Raw genomic sequence first — 22,075 nt, forward strand, 5'->3', positions numbered from 1 at the left:
CCCATCCGCTCCGCAAGCTGAAGCGGGCAGGCGGCCGGCAGCCCGCAGCTCCTTCCTCGCCGGCCCTGGGAGAGGGTGCCAGGACAGCCCTGCCCCACGCAGCCTACACCCCTGGGGACCCCTGGGCATGAAGGCATCGGCAAGCGAGGCCCGGGCAGTAGACCTCCGGCAGGCTCTGTTTCCGCCCCGTGAAGCAGACAGCCTGCACCCATCCTTTTACCTCTTCTTTTCATTTACCCTGGACTGAGTCTGCCTTAGGGCTCCAAAGCTGATTTTGAGGCTGAAATTTGGCCGTGAAGCTGCACTTTCCTTCAGTGGGGTGTGCAACTATTTAAATGGGTGCTTTCGCACGTTCATACCCGCTGGCAGAAAAAAGCTCAGAAAGTCTTTAGACAAGGCCTCCCTGTTGGGAGTAATCTCCACTCTTGGCCACTGAGACTCTTTCTTAGGAAAGTGGGGTTCTGACACCAGGGTTACTGATCTGTCGTTTGGAGATTAAACCAGAACGTTGTCTCAACAAAATTATGAGCAACATTGCTCCAGCCCTTGTCCAGGAAAAGGATGCCTTCCTCAACAGACCCATATCCTGAGTCAGGCCCAGCCACAGCCCCTGACCTCAGAAGAGTTCAGATCCTCCTCCCTCAGCCTCCCAAGAAATGTATGGTGGTGGGGTCATGGTGTGGCGCTTACTGTAGTGGAAAGACACAGGTACTTAGCAGATACTGCAGCATGAGTATTCCTTATGAGCCCAAAGGGGTTTTCCCTTTCCCAGACACAATTCCTTCAGAAGTGCCTTTTAGCTGCAGCCAAGGTTGTAAGTGCCAGCAAAGCTTAAACCAGCAACAGATAGAGGTGAATCACTTCTGTTAAATCCCTTACTCTGCTGCTCTTAGATGCCTACAGATAACTAACCAAGTAATTACATCAGGTCAAAGTGCAGCTAGGTATAGCTGAAGGGCATTTATAAATGAGAATTCAGATATGTTGTATTCAAAACAATACACATTCTAGCCATACTTACATTTGCTACCATACTTCTCACCATATACTACAAACAATTTGTGTCATGGACCATATCTTTAGTTGCATTTGTAGACTGTCTTACAAAAGAGGCCCACATGTGGTCTTTGGATACTATTCCACTAGACATAGTGCTAGCAGCCAATTTATTCCTTATCAATACTGGCTCATTCAAAATCCCTGTAGTAATCCATAAGATCTGTGACACAGTATAGGCTGTAAAGCTTATCCCATCTTTCAAATTAAAAATCTCTTTCTCTCATTATGTGTGATAATAATTCACAATGGCGTATTCATACAGTGTTTTCATAAGTTTGCATAAAACATTTTATATTTGCAATAAAAAAAAAGTCAACATTAGATTGACAGTCTAAATACACTTTGACAGTCTAAATACACTTGTTACAAATGTAGCCTTCTTTTTTTTCTTTCTTGAAGGCACACACATAGTCTCCATTAGTACTACTGGGAAGTATCTTCATGAAGAGGAGAGCAAACTTTTAAGTGCATTTAGGAAATTCTTTGAAGAAACGGTAAAATACACTAAATGTGTTTTTAAACTGTGCTGAAATACACCACTTCTATTGGTTTCAAATGATAATCAGGCATACACTGAAAACATGCATACATGATGACTGCAACAATTTCTGAATTTCAAATGCAAAACCCAAAACACATTCTGTTTTTCATTAGTGCTATGCAACACTGTTAACTTTGCAGATATTGCATGGGAGCAAATGAAGGCAGAATATGATCTACAGATCCTCTTTCCATTCATCTGAAACTTCTTTAATCCTTTTGCTAAATACGAGCTGTTCAGTAGGGATATATTATTATTGAATATGGTTTAAATAACTATCCAACACTTTCTGTGTAATTAATATTGCATATATTATGCCTGAAAGTATGCAATCCATACTTTCAACTCAGTTTGCCAAGTATAAATTCAGAGCTGGATACAACACAACAGGCTGTAAAGTCCATCCAATACCTTAAAGCAATAATGTATTCACAAGTATTGCTCTTCAATTTATCAGGCAGGCAGAATAGGCGCTTTGCCAACACTGGTGACTAAAGCATGCCAAGCTATCAGAAGCAATGCACTGTATAATCACCAATAACACGTGCCTAGTTTCAATCTAACAATTCTCCATTTTTGCGATCTACCATATATTCATCACCCTGATGTCTCCTCGTTGCCTGTCATTGATATGACACAAAGCAACATTTGCATCAATGTTTATGTAATGGTGGAAATAAACCAGGTTCAGGAATTCTTCAGAGTTTTCTGTCCCACTGAATCCCTTTTGACTGGCTTCCTGCGGGGCAACAAATATTAATCCAGATAGAGAGTAATATTCAATGAATTAAATATAAATTTTCTAAAGTGATGGAACACACAGAGAGGAATCTGTGTTACCTTACCTAATGCATCTTAATACCTATCACACACTTCTGGATGCATAATTTACTCATGTGTGTTTTAATTATGTGAGACAAAAATATGTTATGTTACCCTCAGATATTAAAAGCAATTAAAAATAAATCAGGAGTCTTATTTTAGATGGCAACTTTTAAAATGATCTTGAATATGTGCTACATGAATACGTGTTGCAGAAATTACTTCTAATAAGTACATATTTATATAAATGAGACAAAAAAAAAAACTGACACAAGTTGTCTTGTTATGGTTAATAAATAAAAAATACCAAAGGTTTGGATACACCCAAAGGAGACAAATTGAATGTCAAATATGCAGTTTCAATGTAGTGAAGACTACAAGATAAACTAATATATCATTATTAAAGAAGTTTAAATATTGGCAAACATCTCCAACAAAATTGTTAATGCACTAGTTAAAAAACTGAATTATTCAATAAAGCCAGCTAACTGGAAAGGTTTAACCAATGAAGTGCAAAGATATTAGGTTTATGTAAGAAAGCTCATTAAGAATGTTCATGATTTTAAGCCATTAATAAGAATGAGGACAGTAGTTTGGGTTGTTTGTCTGAGGCCAATTGCATTTCAGAGCAAACCATCTAAACAGTTTTGGAAAGAAGATGTCAGACATCCTCTAGATACAAATAATCATATTCATCCTTGACGCAACTTCCCTGCAGTAAGCACAATCACACCAATGATTAATTTGGCACTTGACTTCTGTGGACAGGCTCTACATCAGTAGAGTCTTCCCAGAGAAAGAATAATACCTGACAACATGTTTGTTTGCTTGTTTTTTTTCCTGGCAAATTTGCAGACAGTGAAAGTACAAGGGAATGACATCTCCCACAAGCTGCAGATTTCAAAAGTGAGGAAAAAGGATGAAGGCTTGTATGAGTGCAGGGTGACCGATGCCAACTATGGAGACCTTCAGGAATACAAGGCCCAGGCATTTCTCAAAGTCAACGTTAACAGCCATTCTCGGCGAATGCAAGCCTTTGAGGCATCTCCAATGTGGTTGCAAGACATGAAACCTCGCAAAAACATCTCAGCAGCTGTTCCAAGTAGCATCCATAACTCTGCCAATCAGCGTGTGCGTGCCACCTCCAGCCCTGAAGCAGCAGCCAAAATCCCCAAACAAAGTCCACAATCAGGTATGGTAAAGCATTTTGAGCTTTCATTTGATTGCTTACCAGCATGTAAAAAGAGGTTAACTCAACAAGGTAACCGGGAGTTGTGACTAGGAAGAGTGTGGTGCTCATTTATTCGTCCTTCTTTCTGGCTCTATTCCTCCTGCTATCTCCTTACTTCCTAAAAGCTGAATAATAAGTTTCTGGGCAGAAGCAGCGAAAAGCCTTACATTCCTATACGTGGATTTTACGTCTGCTGGTTTTATCCACCCAAGGTTAGCTCTCTAATTGAAGCTTAGCTTTCTCTGTAGTGTGTGTGGAGAGAAAGGGGCATGTCAGTGAATGACTCATCTCATTTTAAGGTGGCTGTGCATGATAAATTAAAAAAAACACCCATCCAGAAGTGTTTCTTTCTAAGTTAATTTGTGCCAGTCACCTAACTTTTCTCTCTCTAACATTTGGTGAAATTAATCTAGTTTTGGTATCAATCTTATTTTCATAAGGAACTTGACTTCTAAATCTAAGCAGACCTTAGATACACCAGATTGATGTAGACTTTAGAAAGACCATGGGTTTGTCAGAGAATGGGGTTTGTCATCTTCAGCTGCTTGACCATTGGCTTTTAATTAAGTGTTAAAATGGCAATGCCTCAGTTGTCTGTCACGTAGAAATTAACATACTACACATTTTGTTTGGAAGATTTTGTACAGCACTGTATAAATAACCTATAAGAAATATAAGTCTGCATCTTCTACATTGATACAGTAAAATTCACAGTTATGTAAAGGTACATGAATATACAGGAGGTGCAGCTGTTGACTGCTGTATGATGGCAATAGAGAGATGGACAGGATAAAAAGTTGAGACATGTAAATGATCGAAAATCCTCTGGAAAACAAACTGTGCAAGTTTAAGGGTTTCTGGATTACTTTTGTTTACACTGAGGGCCCAGTGTAAGGCAGGAGATCACAACCTAGCTTAAAGTATGTAATGGAAGCTAACCTAGTTTGTTCTGATGCATCATTTTTCTGCTAGCAAATGCCATGTCATCAAAACCAAAACTGGGAATACAACAAATTTCATAGCACACCTACTGTGAAATCACTTTCGTCTTACAGGCATACTATTAGAAAAACATTTTGATAAGGAAAATACATTTCATTAAATATTGGAACAATATGATTATTTATATGAAATTTCTTATTGTTATTAAAAAGATGATGCACATACTACCACCATTTTACCTCTGTATACATTTTTCTTAATTTATTTAAAAGTTACATTCAGCACCTACTGTGAAATCACTTTCGTCTTACAGGCATACTATTAGAAAAACATTTTGATAAGGAAAATACATTTCATTAAATATTGGAACAATATGATTATTTATATGAAATTTCTTATTGTTATTAAAAAGATGATGCACATACTACCACCATTTTACCTCTGTATACATTTTTCTTAATTTATTTAAAAGTTACATTCAGTTCTCTTTCCTTGAAATGGAGCCACTTTCATTTTTTAGCTCTTCCAAATGTTTAAGCTGTTAGAAGAAAATAAATATTTCAGCTGATTTAAAATCATCATTCTACCATGGCTTTACTTTCAGAGAAATGTATATACCACTTATTTTCCATTTGACTCATACATTTCAAAGTAGCAGACTTGTCCATAAAGTGAAAACTCTGGTTTCTGTTCAGTTCTATGTGAAATTAAAATAGTCACAAGTTTATGAAATATGTAGCTACAGACTATACCACACTGCATCGCGGCCAACGTGTGCGCACAACAGCTAATCCACTAAATCACTTTGAATATATAATTGAATCTATAATATTGTTTATGTCTTTAGTCCAAGCAATGTCTTGCCTGATTACTGAACATTTGTTATTTGAGAGCTAGTAGGTTATTACATGGTCTCTGTAAAAAAAGAAAAAAAAAAAAAAAAGAAAAACTTAATCTCTAATTCTTTTCTTGAGCAAAGATTACTGCAGATCAAGTACAGACAATCCCAATAATACATAATTTAAAAATTAAACAGATTAAAATATAATTTATTTTATTAATTCATTTGTTTTATGATGACGCACAGATTAATGCTGTATTCGTCAGAGGTGAAACTCTTCTACTGAAGAAACAAAGAGTCTACCAAGAATCCATATTAGGCTTAATTTCAATTTAATGGTCAATTGCTACACAGTAATTACTGGTGATATTTTTGAGGAACATCAGTTTAACTCTTGAGAACCAATAACTTTCCTTTACTTGAGAAAATTTCAAAATTTTCCAGCTGATTTTCCAGCTATGGTGCGATTTGGATTTTCACTCCATTTTACACTCACTCTACACCAGTAGAAATACCCACGGGAGTACAAGGCAGTGGGGCTTTTTAGCTCTATGTAACTTTGAGGAGCAACTTCAGCTGAGGAAGGGTAGACATCAGTTGTGAGACCTCAGAAAAGCAGAAAGGAGGTATCATAGACAGTAATAGTCTTTCTTTTTATGATATCCAATCAACACAATCTCCTTATACTGTCAAAGGAGAAACTCTTCCCTTCTTCAACATCATGCTAACTATATATGCATGCACAAGACTGCTGTGTGATTCCATTACATGTAAGCAATGTATCCAGCCAGCCTAGAACACAGAAACATGGTTGAATACAAATTTATCATTATTAACCACAAGTTTGTATTTCAAAGACATAGGGGTGATTGTGATGTGTTTGTTCATGTTGAGTAATACATTGGCTTCAGCAACACTGTTTGAAGAGAGAAATATTATTAACCATAGGTAATTGTATCAAATATTCTCCGATATTAGAGAGCTGGTGCATAGTTATTGGCAAGCAATAAATTTTACAGCCGTGCTCACAGACTATTGCAAAATACATTTACAACAGAGGGAAACATGACACTGAGAAATTATTGGGAAATCTGTATTCAGCTATTTCTGAAGAACTCAGCTTGAAAGATTAGTAGCTAAGAAAGATTGACTCTGATCATATGAATAATTTGTCCCCAAAATTTATTTTTGAAAGGTAGATAGCACTTCACTTAACTCCTTCCATCCTGAAGCACACTGCAGAATTTCATTTATTTCTTAAAAATAGGTAGCTCTAAAAAAGCAGTTTACAGTCACTGCCATTTTAAAATATCAGCATTTCCCAACTGAAAAGATATTTCTGCCTTTCTCCTCTTTTACTCAAAAGTAAGAATATCTGTGATAACTATGAGGGAGCTATATAGCCAGGACTGACAAATTAAAGTGATATGAGGTCCATTCAGCATTTTGCGCTGCTCTGAAAAATGCTATGTGAGTGTAAAAAAGATAATTGTTATTGTTAGCATAATGGAGATTCAATATAGGAAGAAACAGCTAAAGAGAACATCTCCCACAGACAGTCTTCAGATAATATACTGAGAAGTACTAAATGTCTACCTCAAAGTAAAAAAAGTCAGGAAAGCAAAAGTCAAAGCTAACACAGTTTGACCCTGTCATTTCGTATTCATGGGCTGCAGCAAATGAAGTAAGCCGTCACAGCTTAACAGGAATCTGAGTAATTTGACAGGCAAATCTGCATATATCCAGAAAATGTCCTATGTAGGTGGAGTGACAGACTTTTTTTTTGTGTATAATTCATAACAACGTATCTTACTCCAAAGATAAAAGTACAGAGTTATCAGAGAGCCTTGTAACTCTAAGCAATGGTGCAATTAACTGAGATCCAAGAGCTGCAATGAATTCAGGTAAAAGGAAGCTAAATAATCTACAGGCTGCACCAAATCTTACTGTTTCACGGATATAAATCTAGACAAACTCTGCTACCAGCATTCAAGTCACTTAACATTTATAGCAGCACAAAGGGCTGCAGAATATGATGTGCTAAGAACATGTATATCCCGCAAACTCTTCATGTTCTGCCAATGCCCTGTTAAAGCACTCAAAGCCATTAGTTGCTTTTCAGACTCAAGAAGATCAGGCTTAGAGAACTCAAGAGAGAATAGCTACAAATGAAGAAGTGATCTTAGGTCCATTTTCTGTCTGCTTACATACAGACTCTGCATATTTCTAGCAACTTTTTATTCTTTCCTGAAGTAACAAATTCAACTATTGACCTAACTACATGCCAAAACTGTTCCTGTGATGATGGCAGAGTTGCAGTGCGTGACTTGAAAAGGAGCACAAAGGAAAAGGTGGTCTTTTCCTAAGACTGAATGACCTGGATTCTTGGCATCATAAACCACACTGAGAAGCTGATCATCAGGTGTGAATGCAAAAGAAGAGAACGAAAACATATTTCTTCAGTCTGTTGATACCGATGAACCAATGACATTCCTTTCAGCCTCCATTTTTACCTACAGAATCTAGGAATCTTTTATTATCAATCTATTGTAAGCACAAATTTTATGTCCTATTTGGAATCTTCTGGGATATAAACCAACTTCTGTGTTGTTTTTTGGGTTTTGGTTTTCTTTTTTTTTTTTTCTTTTATATTACATCTTGTCTTAAAGTGAAGGGACAAAAAGTCTGCTCTAGCCTCCACCAAGGTGACAACCAACACTACTGCTTTCTTCACTAAGAGAAAGACTTTGGCTTTTGCAGCCGCTGTTTTAGAAACTGTGAGTACCCATAAGGCTGGGAGGCTCCAACCGTTACTGTGATTGTTGCACAGCAAAAAGTCAAGTCTTTGTTTAAGGAAACATTAGGACTACATTAAAACAAAAGCCAAATGAGAGTTTTGTTCTTCTTGTTCTGAACCTTATTCAGCTGTTCTCGGAAATTCTTGCAAAAAGATGATGCAAGGACTATCCCATTTTACACCTGTATACACTACAATCTCTGGGTTTACTACAGTCTCTGTTTTACACGTTGGTTCTCTCTTCCTGAAATGAAGCCACTCCAATTTTTTAGCTTCTCTGAAATAATGGAACAAATTCTAACCATGTTAATTGATGTAGCCCTATTAGCCCTATTAGTTGTTGACCCTGAAACTATAAGCATCTTCTGAGAAGTGCTAATCTGCTCCAAATAACTTCATTGACAAAGCAAAGTCTTAACAGCAGCTAACCCCTTTTTTTTTTTTAGGCCAGGATTTCCAATGCAGAATGAACTCGCTACTGCTTTATGTTTCTTTCAAAAAACCCACATCCTAATTTCTTATATGTGCATACTTACTGATAGAACCAAATGCATACAAATATTTAAACTCCTGTTCCTAGTGCTTAGTCCAACTGAACCCAGTAATAAACAAACCGTTTTCTGTGGATCTGCAGTTCTAACTCCTGTCACAAGCAAAATAGTGTCTACTTTTTGTAACCATCCCTCACTGCCATTGCCAATTGCTGATACTACACCACTGTCACCTTTCTATTAATTTCTATTCCTGTTACAAAAACACAGGTTCAGAAACTACGAAGAGAAAGCACTCACCAACCAATATGTGTTCATTTTTGTTGTTCTACAAGTTTTAGCAGTTGTTCAATCCCACATGACCATGCCAGACTGAATACTGGGTATGCTTAGTTTTAAACATATCCTCTCTGAAAACAAAGATATTCTTTTCATCCTTAGTTATGTCCATGGTTAAGCACTAATACTGAATCATAGAAGAAAATCACGGTCTTCTCAGATTTGTTGAGATAATCATGGATTCTGTCCTTATACATCTGATATCTCATTGTAAACACATTCCTGTAAAAGTGATGGTATTTGGAAAGAAATGTTAAATAACCTTAGCTAATCACAAGCAGGGGTAAGAGGGAATTTGAGAAAGCAGGTAATGGCAGATTAGAAATAGCCTACTACAGGAAAGGGGACTCCATGGCAGATTTCCATTTTTATTATTCAAACATAGCCTGGACTACTCTTGAGCAGTTCTTTTTCAGATACCGTACAGGTTATATGCATGAAAATATGGAAAACTGTCTTTGGATGCTGCACTATGTATTTACCTCCTATGAAGCCAATTCAGAAACAATGAGGACAGACACAGCAGGAACTAAATGCACAAAGTTTGAGAAACTCATTTTGCCCTTTCTCCATCTACATTGTTGTTTATCTACACATGTATACTGAGATCTTTCGTATTCTTTTAGTAACCTTACCAGTATATTTTGCTGTCCATCTGCCATTGCTATGTATGCACTTAATCACGTCTTTTCCTTTCTTTTAGCTATTTAAAAAATGAACCTTTCAGACTCACCTCACCTTTAGAACAAAACTGGTATATAAAGATCTGGTAGGGGACCCTATAGGAGTTCTCTGAGTAGCAGAATCACAGTCATTCTGTTCTACATGCCTGACATAACATTCTTTGGTAATTAACCACTGGAAAGATTGCAGATGGGCCACACAGTTAGTAAAGAAAGAGAAGAAAAGAAAGGCAGGAAAGAAAAATGGGGGGGGGGGAGGGGGAGGGCGGGGAAAGCTGTTTATGAGTTGTTTGTCAGCTCACTCGAATTGCTTTTCATTGCTACACAATCAGGCAGCTTGCACTGGGTCACCAGAGATTGCAGCATATGTGACAGGGCCTGCTCTTGAAATAACTGATGGGATTTCCTTGCTTCAGAACACAACCCATTTGTTACTTGACATATATAGAGCACAGCAGAGGACATTTTCGCTTGTTTCAGATGAGAAGCAGGAAGTTTCCCATCTATGGTGCCCTACTTAATTACGAAAATCCTTTGCATCACTTAAAAAGAATGGGTAGAATTATCTGCTGGTTGGAATGGATACAACTCTGCTGAAGCCAAAAGAATGGCATTCATTTACAATAGCAAAAGAATTGGCTCAAGCATGAGGATGAAGATGAACTCTCTTCTACTCATAAAGTGAGAGTGAATTATAAGAAGAATCTAAGCTTTACCCAGCTTGTACCACCTAAAGAAGTTTAGGACAGTGAAGCTGTCTGGGAGCAGAATGAAGGGAAGGAAAATACCTGAAAACTGCTATTTTCAGCTCATTCAGATTCAGGGGGAGGGGCATTTTTGGTGGTAGATTTTGCTGCTTCAGGTTTTTTGTGTGTTTTTTTCTTTAAATTTGATCAACTTTTTTCTAGTGTTTGTCTTTGAAACCTTAGGACAGACTAGTTAGAAAGCTCAACACTCTTTGTATTTTCTTATTCTCTGGACAGGGATTTTCCATTTGATGAAATAATTCATGAGCTTCAAAGATATTCCAGACACATAACCTTCTTTACAGCTACACCAATAATCAATTAATCCTGCTTTGCTGGTGATAAAGCTGGATGTCATTTGAAGAGTAGCTGATAATCTTTCCGCTGGCCTTGTGAAGAGAAGACTCTGTCCCAAACCCTTCATTTTACCTTATCATAAGGAAGTTGCCGTCATACTTTTTGGCAGTGCAACTTGCTATCCTCTGTGTGTGGGGGTGTTCCAGTCTGATCCACCTCACTGAAGTTTGTTCCCCCACCTACTGACAAATGCTGCTGTCTTGGAACAAAGCTGCCTAATGTTCTGAGAAAAATAAAAATGTGAAAGTTAACTGCCATAACCAGCATTCCCAGCACTTTGTACATACGATCTGTGTGTTCATCAATGGCAACAAAAATACAGATAGCAAATCTGGATGCTACTTCTGCTGCCTGTTTCTACTGCTGTTATTCTCTCAGCTGCTGCTGTTGCCTGTGACACTGACTGAGGTTTTTGGCCACTAGATCACAGTCATAGGGCTATAATGACTATAGAAGTGACTTCTACATGATTACAGAAGATAGTATCCATCTCCAGTTCATTCTGTGCAGCTGAAAAAAGAGTTAAAAGGGCAAGATGCTTTGTCAAGGAGCAATAATAAATCAATTATGAAGCCAAGAACTAGCAGTAGGTCTCACAGAGAGCTAGACATTTAGATGCTGCAAAGCCCCTTAGTAGAATAATATTGTTTGAGAATATGGCTAATAACATTGTGCCTGTCTGAAACTCTGCCAAAATAACAGGTCGATTACCTATTTTGTACTCTGTTGCATTATTCACACGCATACAATATGTACTGATCAGTGACCATCTCATACCTGAAGAGTCTTTGAATAATGACGAATGACATTTCATGATTATGATCGATCCCATATCTCAGAACTGTAATGAGAAAGGTAAAAAAATGTGAAATCAAAGTAGAAAAATTCATCAATATAGAATGTGAAGGAGATGATAGAATTAATACAGGATTCGGCACAAATACTTCAAGTTTCATTCTTACAATTCACCATTTTCGAAATACTGCACTGTGGTTGTAGGGGTGATAATGTTGTATTTTTTTATTTGTATCACAGTAATAGCAAGGGTGAAGGCTTTGACTTGTGAACTCTGATTTAGCTCTTACATTTTAAAATGTTGCCACCCAAAGTCTCTGCCTTGCCCCAATCAGAAGTTATTGCCCCAAACCTGGATGGCAGAAGGAAATAAGTGCCTGCTCTTCAGCTCTCCCAGTTCATAGTGTTGAACATTAAATTAAACCTTTATGACAGCTGATAAACTAAAACATCGGGTTGTTAAATTGAGATAGATGAAGAGCTGGCATGGGGTTTGCTTGTATCACTCATACTATTGGGGGTTTAATTTCCATAAGAGGGGGAAGTAGAGAGACGGAGGCACTATCATCTTAAACTGTTCCAGCTAAAACCATTAAGAGCTCGTGAGTCATAGCCCTTAGACAGAGGTATGTTCTGTTAGTCAGAGGCATTGTTCTAATCTCTATAACAACTGCATTATCCACCAGGCAAACAAAGGATCAGAAGAATGGTCCCTGCCTCAAAACACTTACCATGTAGGAATCAGGCAGAAGAAAACAGACTCATCCAGTTGGATGGGTACAGATAAATGGAGCTTAGCTAAGTTCCATGAAAATAGCTCTTATATAAATGATATAAATAGAAGGAGATCAGGTTGACTGTATGTCAAACATAAGCCTAAGCAGTGTCAGGTGTGAAAAGCGAGAAAAGGGATTGAATATCTTATGCTGAAATATTTACAAAGAATGATAATTTTCCTTCTGTCTATGTTATAATAACCCTCTTTGTATATGTTTTTCTTGGTATGACAGTGCTGTTGAAGATGATAGCGTAATATTAAGTATCATCCCACTTAAGATTTTTTTCTGATAGATGAAAGTATGAACAGGATGCAAAAAGCACAGGAGGAAAAAGATGAGTTCGATTCTATTTTTCTTCAAATAAAACTCTTGTTGCAACTTTATGGTATCTTTCAGAAATGGCTCTGTTAACAGTTTAATTATAATGTGGCATATATCAAATATACACACATTTATATATATTACAAAAATGCTGAGCAATTTGTGCTGAAGCCATGTTTAGTTACAACAGCCGGTTACTAACAAAAGAGTCAATTCAGGAAGAATTTTTGTTGACAGCTTAAGTTCCCGCCTTCATTCTGGATGGGGCATAACTATATGCAAGTAAATGGATGAGGATGTGTTACTGCAGGACAGACAAAAAAACTGCATTTGCTTTATCATACAGATAAATAGAAATGCACTGGTTTATATATTTTTCTGTCACTCATTAAAAAAACTCTAAGACATTTTATATCCATGGTTTTCAGGGATAGGATGAGAAAGGTGCCCAGTGCTGATAAGAGCAGTCCTAAAGCATGGTGCCAGTGGTTCTCAAACAATACCAATTAACCAATTTAGGGCCTGCATTTGCTTAAGCTTACCCTCCTCCCCCTCAGCTTTTAACTGTTTCAGTGAGCACTGGATATTGGACTGCTTCTCACACTAGTTTTATTTGAATAGCTAACACTGGTGTTTCACAGACTATTTGCAAACACCTCTCTTATCAACCCTTTTCCCAAAAAGTACTCTCTCTCTGAAATAGAAACAGCTGAATTCAATGCATTACTTATACATGTGAAGAGATATTCAATGCAACAAAAAAAACCCACAAACCCACAAACAAAAAAGCTTTAAAACTTTGCAGGCTCAAACACCAACTAAAAGGAGGAAGAGAATTAGGATATCTGCTACAAATGGCTGATGCCTGAACATTTGTGACTGAGAGCCCCAGGTAGGCAGAATGTCATTCTCCTAAGAAAAGAAAGTCAGTCAGGGAAGTTTGAGTATCAAGACAAAAAAGCTTTCACAATATACTAAATATATAATGATGGAAGTAGTCATAGTTGTACAGCCACTAAACAATTCAGAGACATCAAAAACTCACTATATCCTTGGCTGAACACATGAAATTTGAAGTAGCTGAGCACTAAAAAAGTTTTAAGCTGCTAGAAGGAGGAATATGCTTCTGGGTATATCTAAAGATGAAAGCTGTATGCCTTAGGTTCAAAAATCATTTTGACTCTGACACACTTTAGCCCACATATCACCTGCAGAGACAATTCATCTACACTTTATTTCACCGAATGGGTTTCTAACTTATCATTCCTTTACTACTCTAAAATTGTTTATGACAGTATCACATGAAAATGCTGGGAAATTAAAATTTCAGAATCTGAATTTTTGATGGGATAGTTTGTCCAGATAGCTAGACTTACTTTCAGACCAAAATAAGTTTCCAAGAAGCATAAGCATTTGAACAAAACTTAGGATCACTGCTACAGAAATTAATGACATTTACGAAGCCAATGCAAAACTGTATCAGGATTTCCTAATCATGCTAGTACGTAAAATATTATTTAGTCCTGAACTACTTGTTAACACAATTTAAACAAATCTACATATTAAAACAGAAGGAAGTGCACTGATGAGAATGGAATTTGTGAATTACAGGATAAAGGACATAGGAGAGAGCAAAAATTACACTAGAGGTAGACTGAGCCAACTACACTATACAGTTCATCTTCCTGAAAAACTGTGTTCAAACTCAACAGTGATTTTTGGCTCTTTTCATCAGAACAGCATAAAAATCTATATATGTTGGTGTACTTCCCATTTCAGTTACATGTTTAGGGATCTCACCCCTCCCTCCTGCCTGTTCAAGGTAAAAGGATGAAAGGGTCAGATCATTTTGATGATCTTATTTTCATCTTTGAGAATGACATTAGAGATCATTTTAGCTTCTTCATAGTGCATGATGGCCCAATTAGGAAGCCTGGTTCTAGTCAAGGGCTTAAAGAATCAGAGATGAACAAGAGCACTGTTTGAAGAATTAAAAAGAAAACCATGACTCTCAGATATATTGCAGAGGAAGAACAAGGTTTAAATGTTTCCCTAGATATGGGTTGATGTAAGGGGTGATGTAGAAAGTGGCCTGAATGTAAAATCCCATGTTTGTTCACACAGCGTACCCGTAATTCTATGTCTGTCCATCTTGGCATTGTAAAATTGCAGAAGTCATTCAAAGTCCCACTCTTCTTTCTTTCTCCCTTCATACTGCTATCTATTGCCCTTTTACAGATTTACTATGGCTTGTTCTGGACCACTGCCTGAAGCCAAGTATCATTTTACTACATGCTACCTATATTTGAAGTCTCCTCAGGTTTTTTGTCTCCCAAGTATTTCCATCTCAAGTTTGCGTTAGAACATGGCTTTAGGTATAGCCAGCAGCAAGTTAAAGGCTGTGACCTTAGCCCAGAAAGAACTCCAGGAGTTATTGTGGCTCAAACCTCTGGCAGAATTCTCTCCTCTACTCAGGGTTGGAAAGTTGTCACTTTCTTTTGCCCCATGACAGGACCGAACACCTCTGTTCCCCTGCGCACCTTACCTAGTGAAAGCTAGGGAATAACCATCCATCTAGGATCCCATCTCCCTTCCTCATCTGCTCTTGTGGGCATCATTGGCAGAAAAGGAACACATAGCAGATGAACAGAGCTACACGCTGGACACAAAGTCTAAGTAGACTTCATGGAAGTTCAATACATAGCTTATTCTAAATTTCCATCAATTTGGAAGCGGTAGTTTTCTTCCAAAATGCAAAAAGTCAGAAATTCAGAACTTTTCTTCTGGTGTGTAAGATGAATTCATTTGCCCTGTGTGGTATGTTTGCCCAAGACAATGATGAGCAAGTCACATTATTTTAGGCTGACTACTGCACAGCCAATGGAGAAAGATGGACTGGAAGCCCAAGCAAAAGTATCTACAGTGAGGCTTGCATATGATACTCACTGCTCATCTTTTGTCATTCAGTTCCCCAAAATCAAACGCAGGTGATTGAACCTTAAAATACACATGAGAAGTAATTTTCTTGAGGAGGGAAAGGGGGACCTCACGTTTGTGGAAGGGAAATTTTCTTCCTGAGTGTCAGTATATATTCCAGCAGTATAGGAGAGCTGTAGGTAACTGTGATTTCTATAGTTCAGAGGAATAAAAATGATAGCAATTGGTAGGCCAGAGAGGAAGTATGTATTTAAAACCCATGTGAGACATATTCAAATAAACCTTCAAATAAAATCAACTATACTTGGTTTCACCTATCTTTATGGATGTAAAACTGCAAACCTCTTCCAAGAAATCTTATGGTTCATTAATATCCCCAGTAAAATGAAGGCAGGTATTTCATGAACTTTTACTTACTTTGCATGGAAATAATGCATAATTATGATTTCATGTGGTTTCAACTGGGGCTGACAAGAAAGCTATTTCAAAGCTAACACTATAAAGCAAAGCCGAGCATTGCAAAACAGCAAACCAGGCACTTAAAGATGGAAAATATCAGCACAAACTCCTGGGAAATGAAACTTCCAAGGTTTCAACACCTCTGTGATTTCAGAAACCCATAGTACAACAAAATTAACTCATATTCAGCACAAGCTGAATATATACCCCTCATATATAGGCAGCGATAGTTTGGCATCATGTAATACATACAGAGAATCTAGGATGGACTTCTGTGTGACTGACTGTATTTCTCCTGTACTGGTCAGCACAAAATCAGGACTCTACTTGGACATTAGTCTTCCCTTGTGATCAGTGGCTTATTAATTAAAGAAAACTCAAGGACACCCTCACTAAACTTATATGTTTAGTAAAATATTAAAGCAGTGCTCTTGAGTTCACAGATTCTTTCTGTCATTTATATGATGATACACTACTCATTGTAAGCATAACTGTAAGAATCCAGTTTTCAGAGGCTCTGACAGCTATTGAGGCTCGGAGTGCAGGAAGTATTACATCCCAGAGACCTCCCAAACCTTAGCAAGCACGACAAATGCCAAACTTGTTAAACTTCAACTCTTGCAGATGCAAACTGCTTGAGACCCAAGGTGGTTAACCATGTAAGGTACTCTTACAAACAGTGGATGCTAACACTGTAGGGCCTGAGGCAGCTGCTTAGTTTACAAATCAGTTTTTTGTCCAGTTGTGAAAAATAAATGAGCAAAATTATGAAACCAGCATTTGTTTTCCTCTGCTGGTGTCCCAAAATCCCATGTATTTTTACACAAATTTTGTCTGATCAATATCATAGTGAAAGCAAGGAATTATAGTCATTCAGGCATGCAGTGAGTAACTAGTTTTTTGATCAGTTAGGGTTTACTAACAATTTATAACTTCTGCTGGCTTTATTTTATACTTAGATGCTCTAAAATTAATCTCATTAACAGAACAAAATTGTTGTTTAGCTATTTGGTCCATATACTTTGAGCCATGAAATATGGTTCAGCATTTGTGCCCAAGATTATTTTATTATTTTAAACACTAAGATCACAATTATTAATCACTATTGTTTTTTCTCTGTTTTCTTAGCATTTAAGTAAGCCACATATTTGAATAAATCACAGTTTCAAAGAGTTTAATGGCATGAACTACTCTTTCATGCTGTTGCACAGAAACTTATCTCATGATCACATGCATTTGGCAATACACCATTTGTTTCCAGGAGAAGGCTAAGCATTTAATGGACATTTGCCCTTTTGGATGTATGTCAGTGGCAGGAAACAAAAGACAACACATGGGCATTTACATCTCACAGGAACAATTTAACTGAATCCCAGTGGCTGATAGGTCAAAATGTGAGAATCCCTGACCCACACATCAACAGAGTTTAACTAATGATGTAGAAATAATATATGCATGCATACTACCGTTCTTCCAGGTTACTGTCTTTGAGGGTAACATAATTGTAGTCCAGCTTTGCCCAGTGTTCTTGACCTGCAACAAAATTTCTTTTAGCTCTCATTATGTTAATTAGAAAATAATGTTAGAAATGGCAGGGAAATGAGTAATCGATTTAGCAAATCCACAGCTAGATCGACAGGTTTTTACTTATATTACCATGCTCACAGTTCCAGCGATACTATTTCAGCCCTGGTCAGAACTGTACACCAAAAACACATCTGCATGAAAACTCTGAATTTGGATACTCTGTACTTTCGAGACATTTGGATTTGGATTCTGATCTGTACTTCACCTCTGACTTAAGCCTAAAAATAGTGAAACTACATCTCTCATTTAAACACCCTATGACTTTAAGATTCGCAGTCAAAATGGAAATTTCTGACTATTTCTGGTGGCTTATCCTTTATCAAGATGGAAACCAAAATAATAGAATATGAGCAAATATGACAGAATAGAAAAAGGAAAAAATCTAAGGCGGCTGCTTTTGGTTTTGCTATGTTATTATTCTACATTTGCAGCTTTCACCTTTCCAAAATCTAAAGAAATACTTGGGTTCATGAAAGAACAAATACAGTTCTTTTACACATCTCCAGAAAAAAAAAGAAAAAGAAACCTGAGTATATTTAAACTACAATTGTATTTCATAAAGAATCACTGAAAAGATGAGAGTGTACCTAATAGTCATACATGTCACTGTATATTGCAAGTCAATTTTATTAGGGGTGATATATTACTGAAAATGTATCAGTTTGGGTTAGACAGCATTTTGGAAACTATTAAGCCAGTAAATACAGACCTGATATGACATTAAGATATACTATTCTGTTAACGAAACCATACAGAGGACACTGTTTATGACAGTGATTTCCAACAATCCTAACAGCCTCTTTCTTCACCCAGAAGCTGAAATTGTTTTAGTTGTATTTCGCCTAAATTTTTCTCATGTGTTGAGGATTGCTTTAGCTTGCACTTACTGCATGTACTCTAACCTAAATCCCTTGCAAGTTAAAGAAAAACAAACTTGCTGTTTACAGAAGAACATGTGTGTAGAACATGTGATATGAATTGGAGGGAGATTGTGATTTATACAGAGACTGAACATTACAAATAAAAAGGTTATCATGTGTATGTCATATATGACCCCTAACTTGGGGATCTACAGATTGTCATATTGAAAAAAAAGCAAAACAAAACAAAAATCAAAGAATGTTTTGCCTGCAAATATTATAGTGCTGCTTTTCCCACTGTGAAAGAGTTTGTCAAACCTATTTTGTATTATACTGTTTCTCTTCCACACATTACAGCTTTCAAATTCTCAAATTATAATGCCATTAATCGTTAAAAAAAGCTCTTTTAAAAAACATCCATGAGACTCTTCTGAGTATTTATCCTTATTTGCATTGTACATATTTTGTGCAGAGGAAATGTATCTCCAAAGACCTCTTTAGAATTGTCTTGAGCAGTGTATTTCTCTAGTTCAATCAAAAAAAAAAAAAAAATTAAATGGAATAAAATAAGTGAACATAATTCAATATCTCATGAAAAGATCTAACACTAACAAAGGTTCCAACTAAGTTCTGCTAACCTAGTTAGGGAAAAAACATAAAAATCTGTCAAATGACAAATTTTACACCTTATATAAAAGAGAGAAGAAAGCCAAGCTGCATTAAAACCAAAACCAGAAATTGAACTCGACCCTTGGGCACAAGCTTGTAAATGCTACCTGTATGAGAACAACCCACAAGAAGAAGTTACAGCAAATTTGCTTGTGTGTTTGCTTGTTCCTAATACAGAACAAGTGTTTTGAGGAACCCAGCAAACTACTGCAGTGTAGTACAGGTAGGCTAGCATTATCAGATAGGCAAGAGAAAAGTAGGCTTCTCACTCGTCTACGTTCAGTAGGAACTAAGCTCAGAGTTCCCTTGGACTTCTTTGAAAATCTTAGTAATGTCTTTGAGACATGTTTTATTTAAAAGTTAATATTCACTTAGGAATTCAGTTCACACATGGATAATTGAAATATCACTGTTACTTAGCAGCTCTTGTGTATGTGACAGAGGACTAAGAGTCTTTTATGGCAACTACTATGTATGCAACACCTCACACCGTATTTACAAAAGGAAGCAGTGTTCAGAGATCTGGGATTTAGTTTAATCCCCATTTTTGAAGGGAAAAATTTACTAAAGACAGGAATAAACATAGTTAGCAGATACAGAGAAATGTTTTACTGATAAACGTCTGAAAACTTTAAAAAAAGAGCATTTGCCTTGAGTTCTTTTTGCTTTCATTGTGTATATTCTTGACGAGAAGATAAATGTGCTTTTGGGGGCTGCAATGGAATCCAGCATTCAGTTTAATATTAAATTCTCTGCAAAAATAGCTTATACATTATTAATATTTTTTTAAAAATAACCAGCATTATTATGGACTGCTTGTAACACCATTATTACTTTGTTATAGAATTGATGCCTGTAACCATCAATAACATTCATCCTTTTAAAGTATGCAACACAGCTATAAAAGCTATTAATCATGCATTAATCTGTTATAATTGAAACTTTTATTTATAGTGTAGCAAAATTAAATTTATTGTTTTCACCTCAAGTAATATGTTTCAAATTCTGAATGTAATTCTTTATGATAGTTATCAAGCACTGAGACTTGGTATGTAAGACATCTAAATACTCATGTTCCTGGTGTGCAAACATAGTTTAATTAGTCTAGTTCTGAATGTTTTTAGAAATAATGATATGTACCATTGTTTTCATAGCTTTTTAAAAAGAAAGAAAAATCTGGGAAAATACTTCTCAAAAATGAATACTCCAAACCTTTCAGCATTCTGTTTCCCCCTTGTAAATAGCACAGCCATTTGCCAGTATCTCCTCTATTTTACAAGAAAACACTCGTTAGCCACTAGATGACTTTTTTGTTAGCAGTCAATGATGTGATGCTGGAAATGATTTTGTAAAGACCACTCTGAGGTGGAAGGTGTTTGGGTTTGTTCCTCTTGGTATATATGGTTTCACTGGATAACGTTGTTTAAAAAGACAGACGAGAAACAAAAGCAAAGCAAAGCAAAAAAACCTCCCTGGGACTGAAATACTTTGTATGTGTTGTTATTTGCAGTGCATGCCAAGACATTCATGGGCACCAGAGCCAACCTGGCGAGCTAATTAAATATATAAATGTATGTGTTTAAAACAGCCTTATAAGGAGCATTGGAAATCTGCAAGATGAGCGAATATCTTATAACTTCTTCCGCAGGTGCGAGGATAGCTACAAGCCATGGACTTTCTGTCCTGCTTCTTGTTTGTGGCTTTGTGAAGGGTGCTTTGCTTTAATCTAAAAGTGCTGACTTTTTCCAATATCACTTTCTCTTCTTAAAGCAAAGAGCAAATCGCCTGTAAAATCCACGGAGCGGACAGCAAAGTTGACCCTAACCTCCAACCACCACTCTGCACCCAATGTACTCTAAATCTCTACACAAGGAGCACCTTCTTCAGGAAGTACAAACAAAAATACTAAATAAATAAAATAAATAAATAAATATTCTAAAAAGAAGAGGATACCACATGTTTTCTTGATATATCTTATTTTCTTTGGCGTATCATTGATCTTTTACTTGAAGAGAACTGGTGTGATGTAATCAAACGTTTTGTAACAGCAAGACCTAGTTTCCTTTTCTTTCGGCAAGGAGAAGCCTCATCCTTGACTTCTCAGGGGTTGGCCTGCGAGTCATCAGTATGACAGAATTAACCATGGATGACATTTGGTTCCTACGCTGAAAGAACCGTTCCAGCCTGGAAGCAAACAGAGGCCAAATAATGAAACAAAACACAGTGATTTAACATCAACCCCAATAAAACACCCCACAAAATTTATCAAAAAGCCTTTTTTTTTTTTTTTTTTTTTATGAGGAATAGGGAGGAGAAAAGAAATTCTACAAAGCAGCTAAGCAGACTAGAGGACGTTGTTTCTGGAAAACAAATAAGGGTAATTTTCTTTTGAGTTGTATGGGTTTTTTAATTATTCTTTTTCCCCTGTGGGTTTTTTTTCCTGTCTTTTTTTGTTTATTTCTTGTTCAATGGTGGCAATTACTGACTTAGGCCAACCCCTGATGACTGCTTGGAGGTTTATATATATACATCTTTTTTTTATGTGTGCGTTCTATATTTCAGTGTGTTTTCTCTAATTTTGCAACTCCTGTATATGCAAAACTAACTTAAATTCTGTAAATTGCTTACAGTCTGTGTGATATAACTTCAGAGTAGACATACTTTGGTCCTCATGCAAGCCAGTTTTTAATATTATCTATATGTCGTGCCACCAATAGACGTCTTTATTTCCTTTTTTGACAAAACATCACTTTTCAGTTTGTAATTCAGTACTGTGTGGCTTTTGTAATACATACCTTCACTTCCACTGGTTTGACCCC

General features: G+C 36.8%; 1 protein-coding gene across 1 annotated transcript; it reads left to right on the forward strand.

Annotated features, from left to right (window-relative positions):
• Nucleotides 1–1,458: 1,458 nt before the first annotated feature.
• On the forward strand, nt 1,459–21,526 carry LOC104080924 (V-set and transmembrane domain-containing protein 2A-like; the record flags this gene model as incomplete). The annotated part of the gene is made up of 3 exons (XM_009583471.1): nt 1,459–1,553; nt 3,278–3,614; nt 20,905–21,526. Coding segments are annotated over 3 exons (509 nt in total), but the record flags the coding sequence as incomplete, so codon positions are not given.
• Nucleotides 21,527–22,075: the final 549 nt, after the last annotated feature.

The sequence above is a fragment of the Fulmarus glacialis genome, unplaced genomic scaffold (genome assembly GCF_000690835.1).
Source record: "Fulmarus glacialis isolate BGI_N327 unplaced genomic scaffold, ASM69083v1 scaffold41858, whole genome shotgun sequence".
In the NCBI taxonomy this organism is placed as follows: Eukaryota; Metazoa; Chordata; class Aves; order Procellariiformes; family Procellariidae; genus Fulmarus; species Fulmarus glacialis.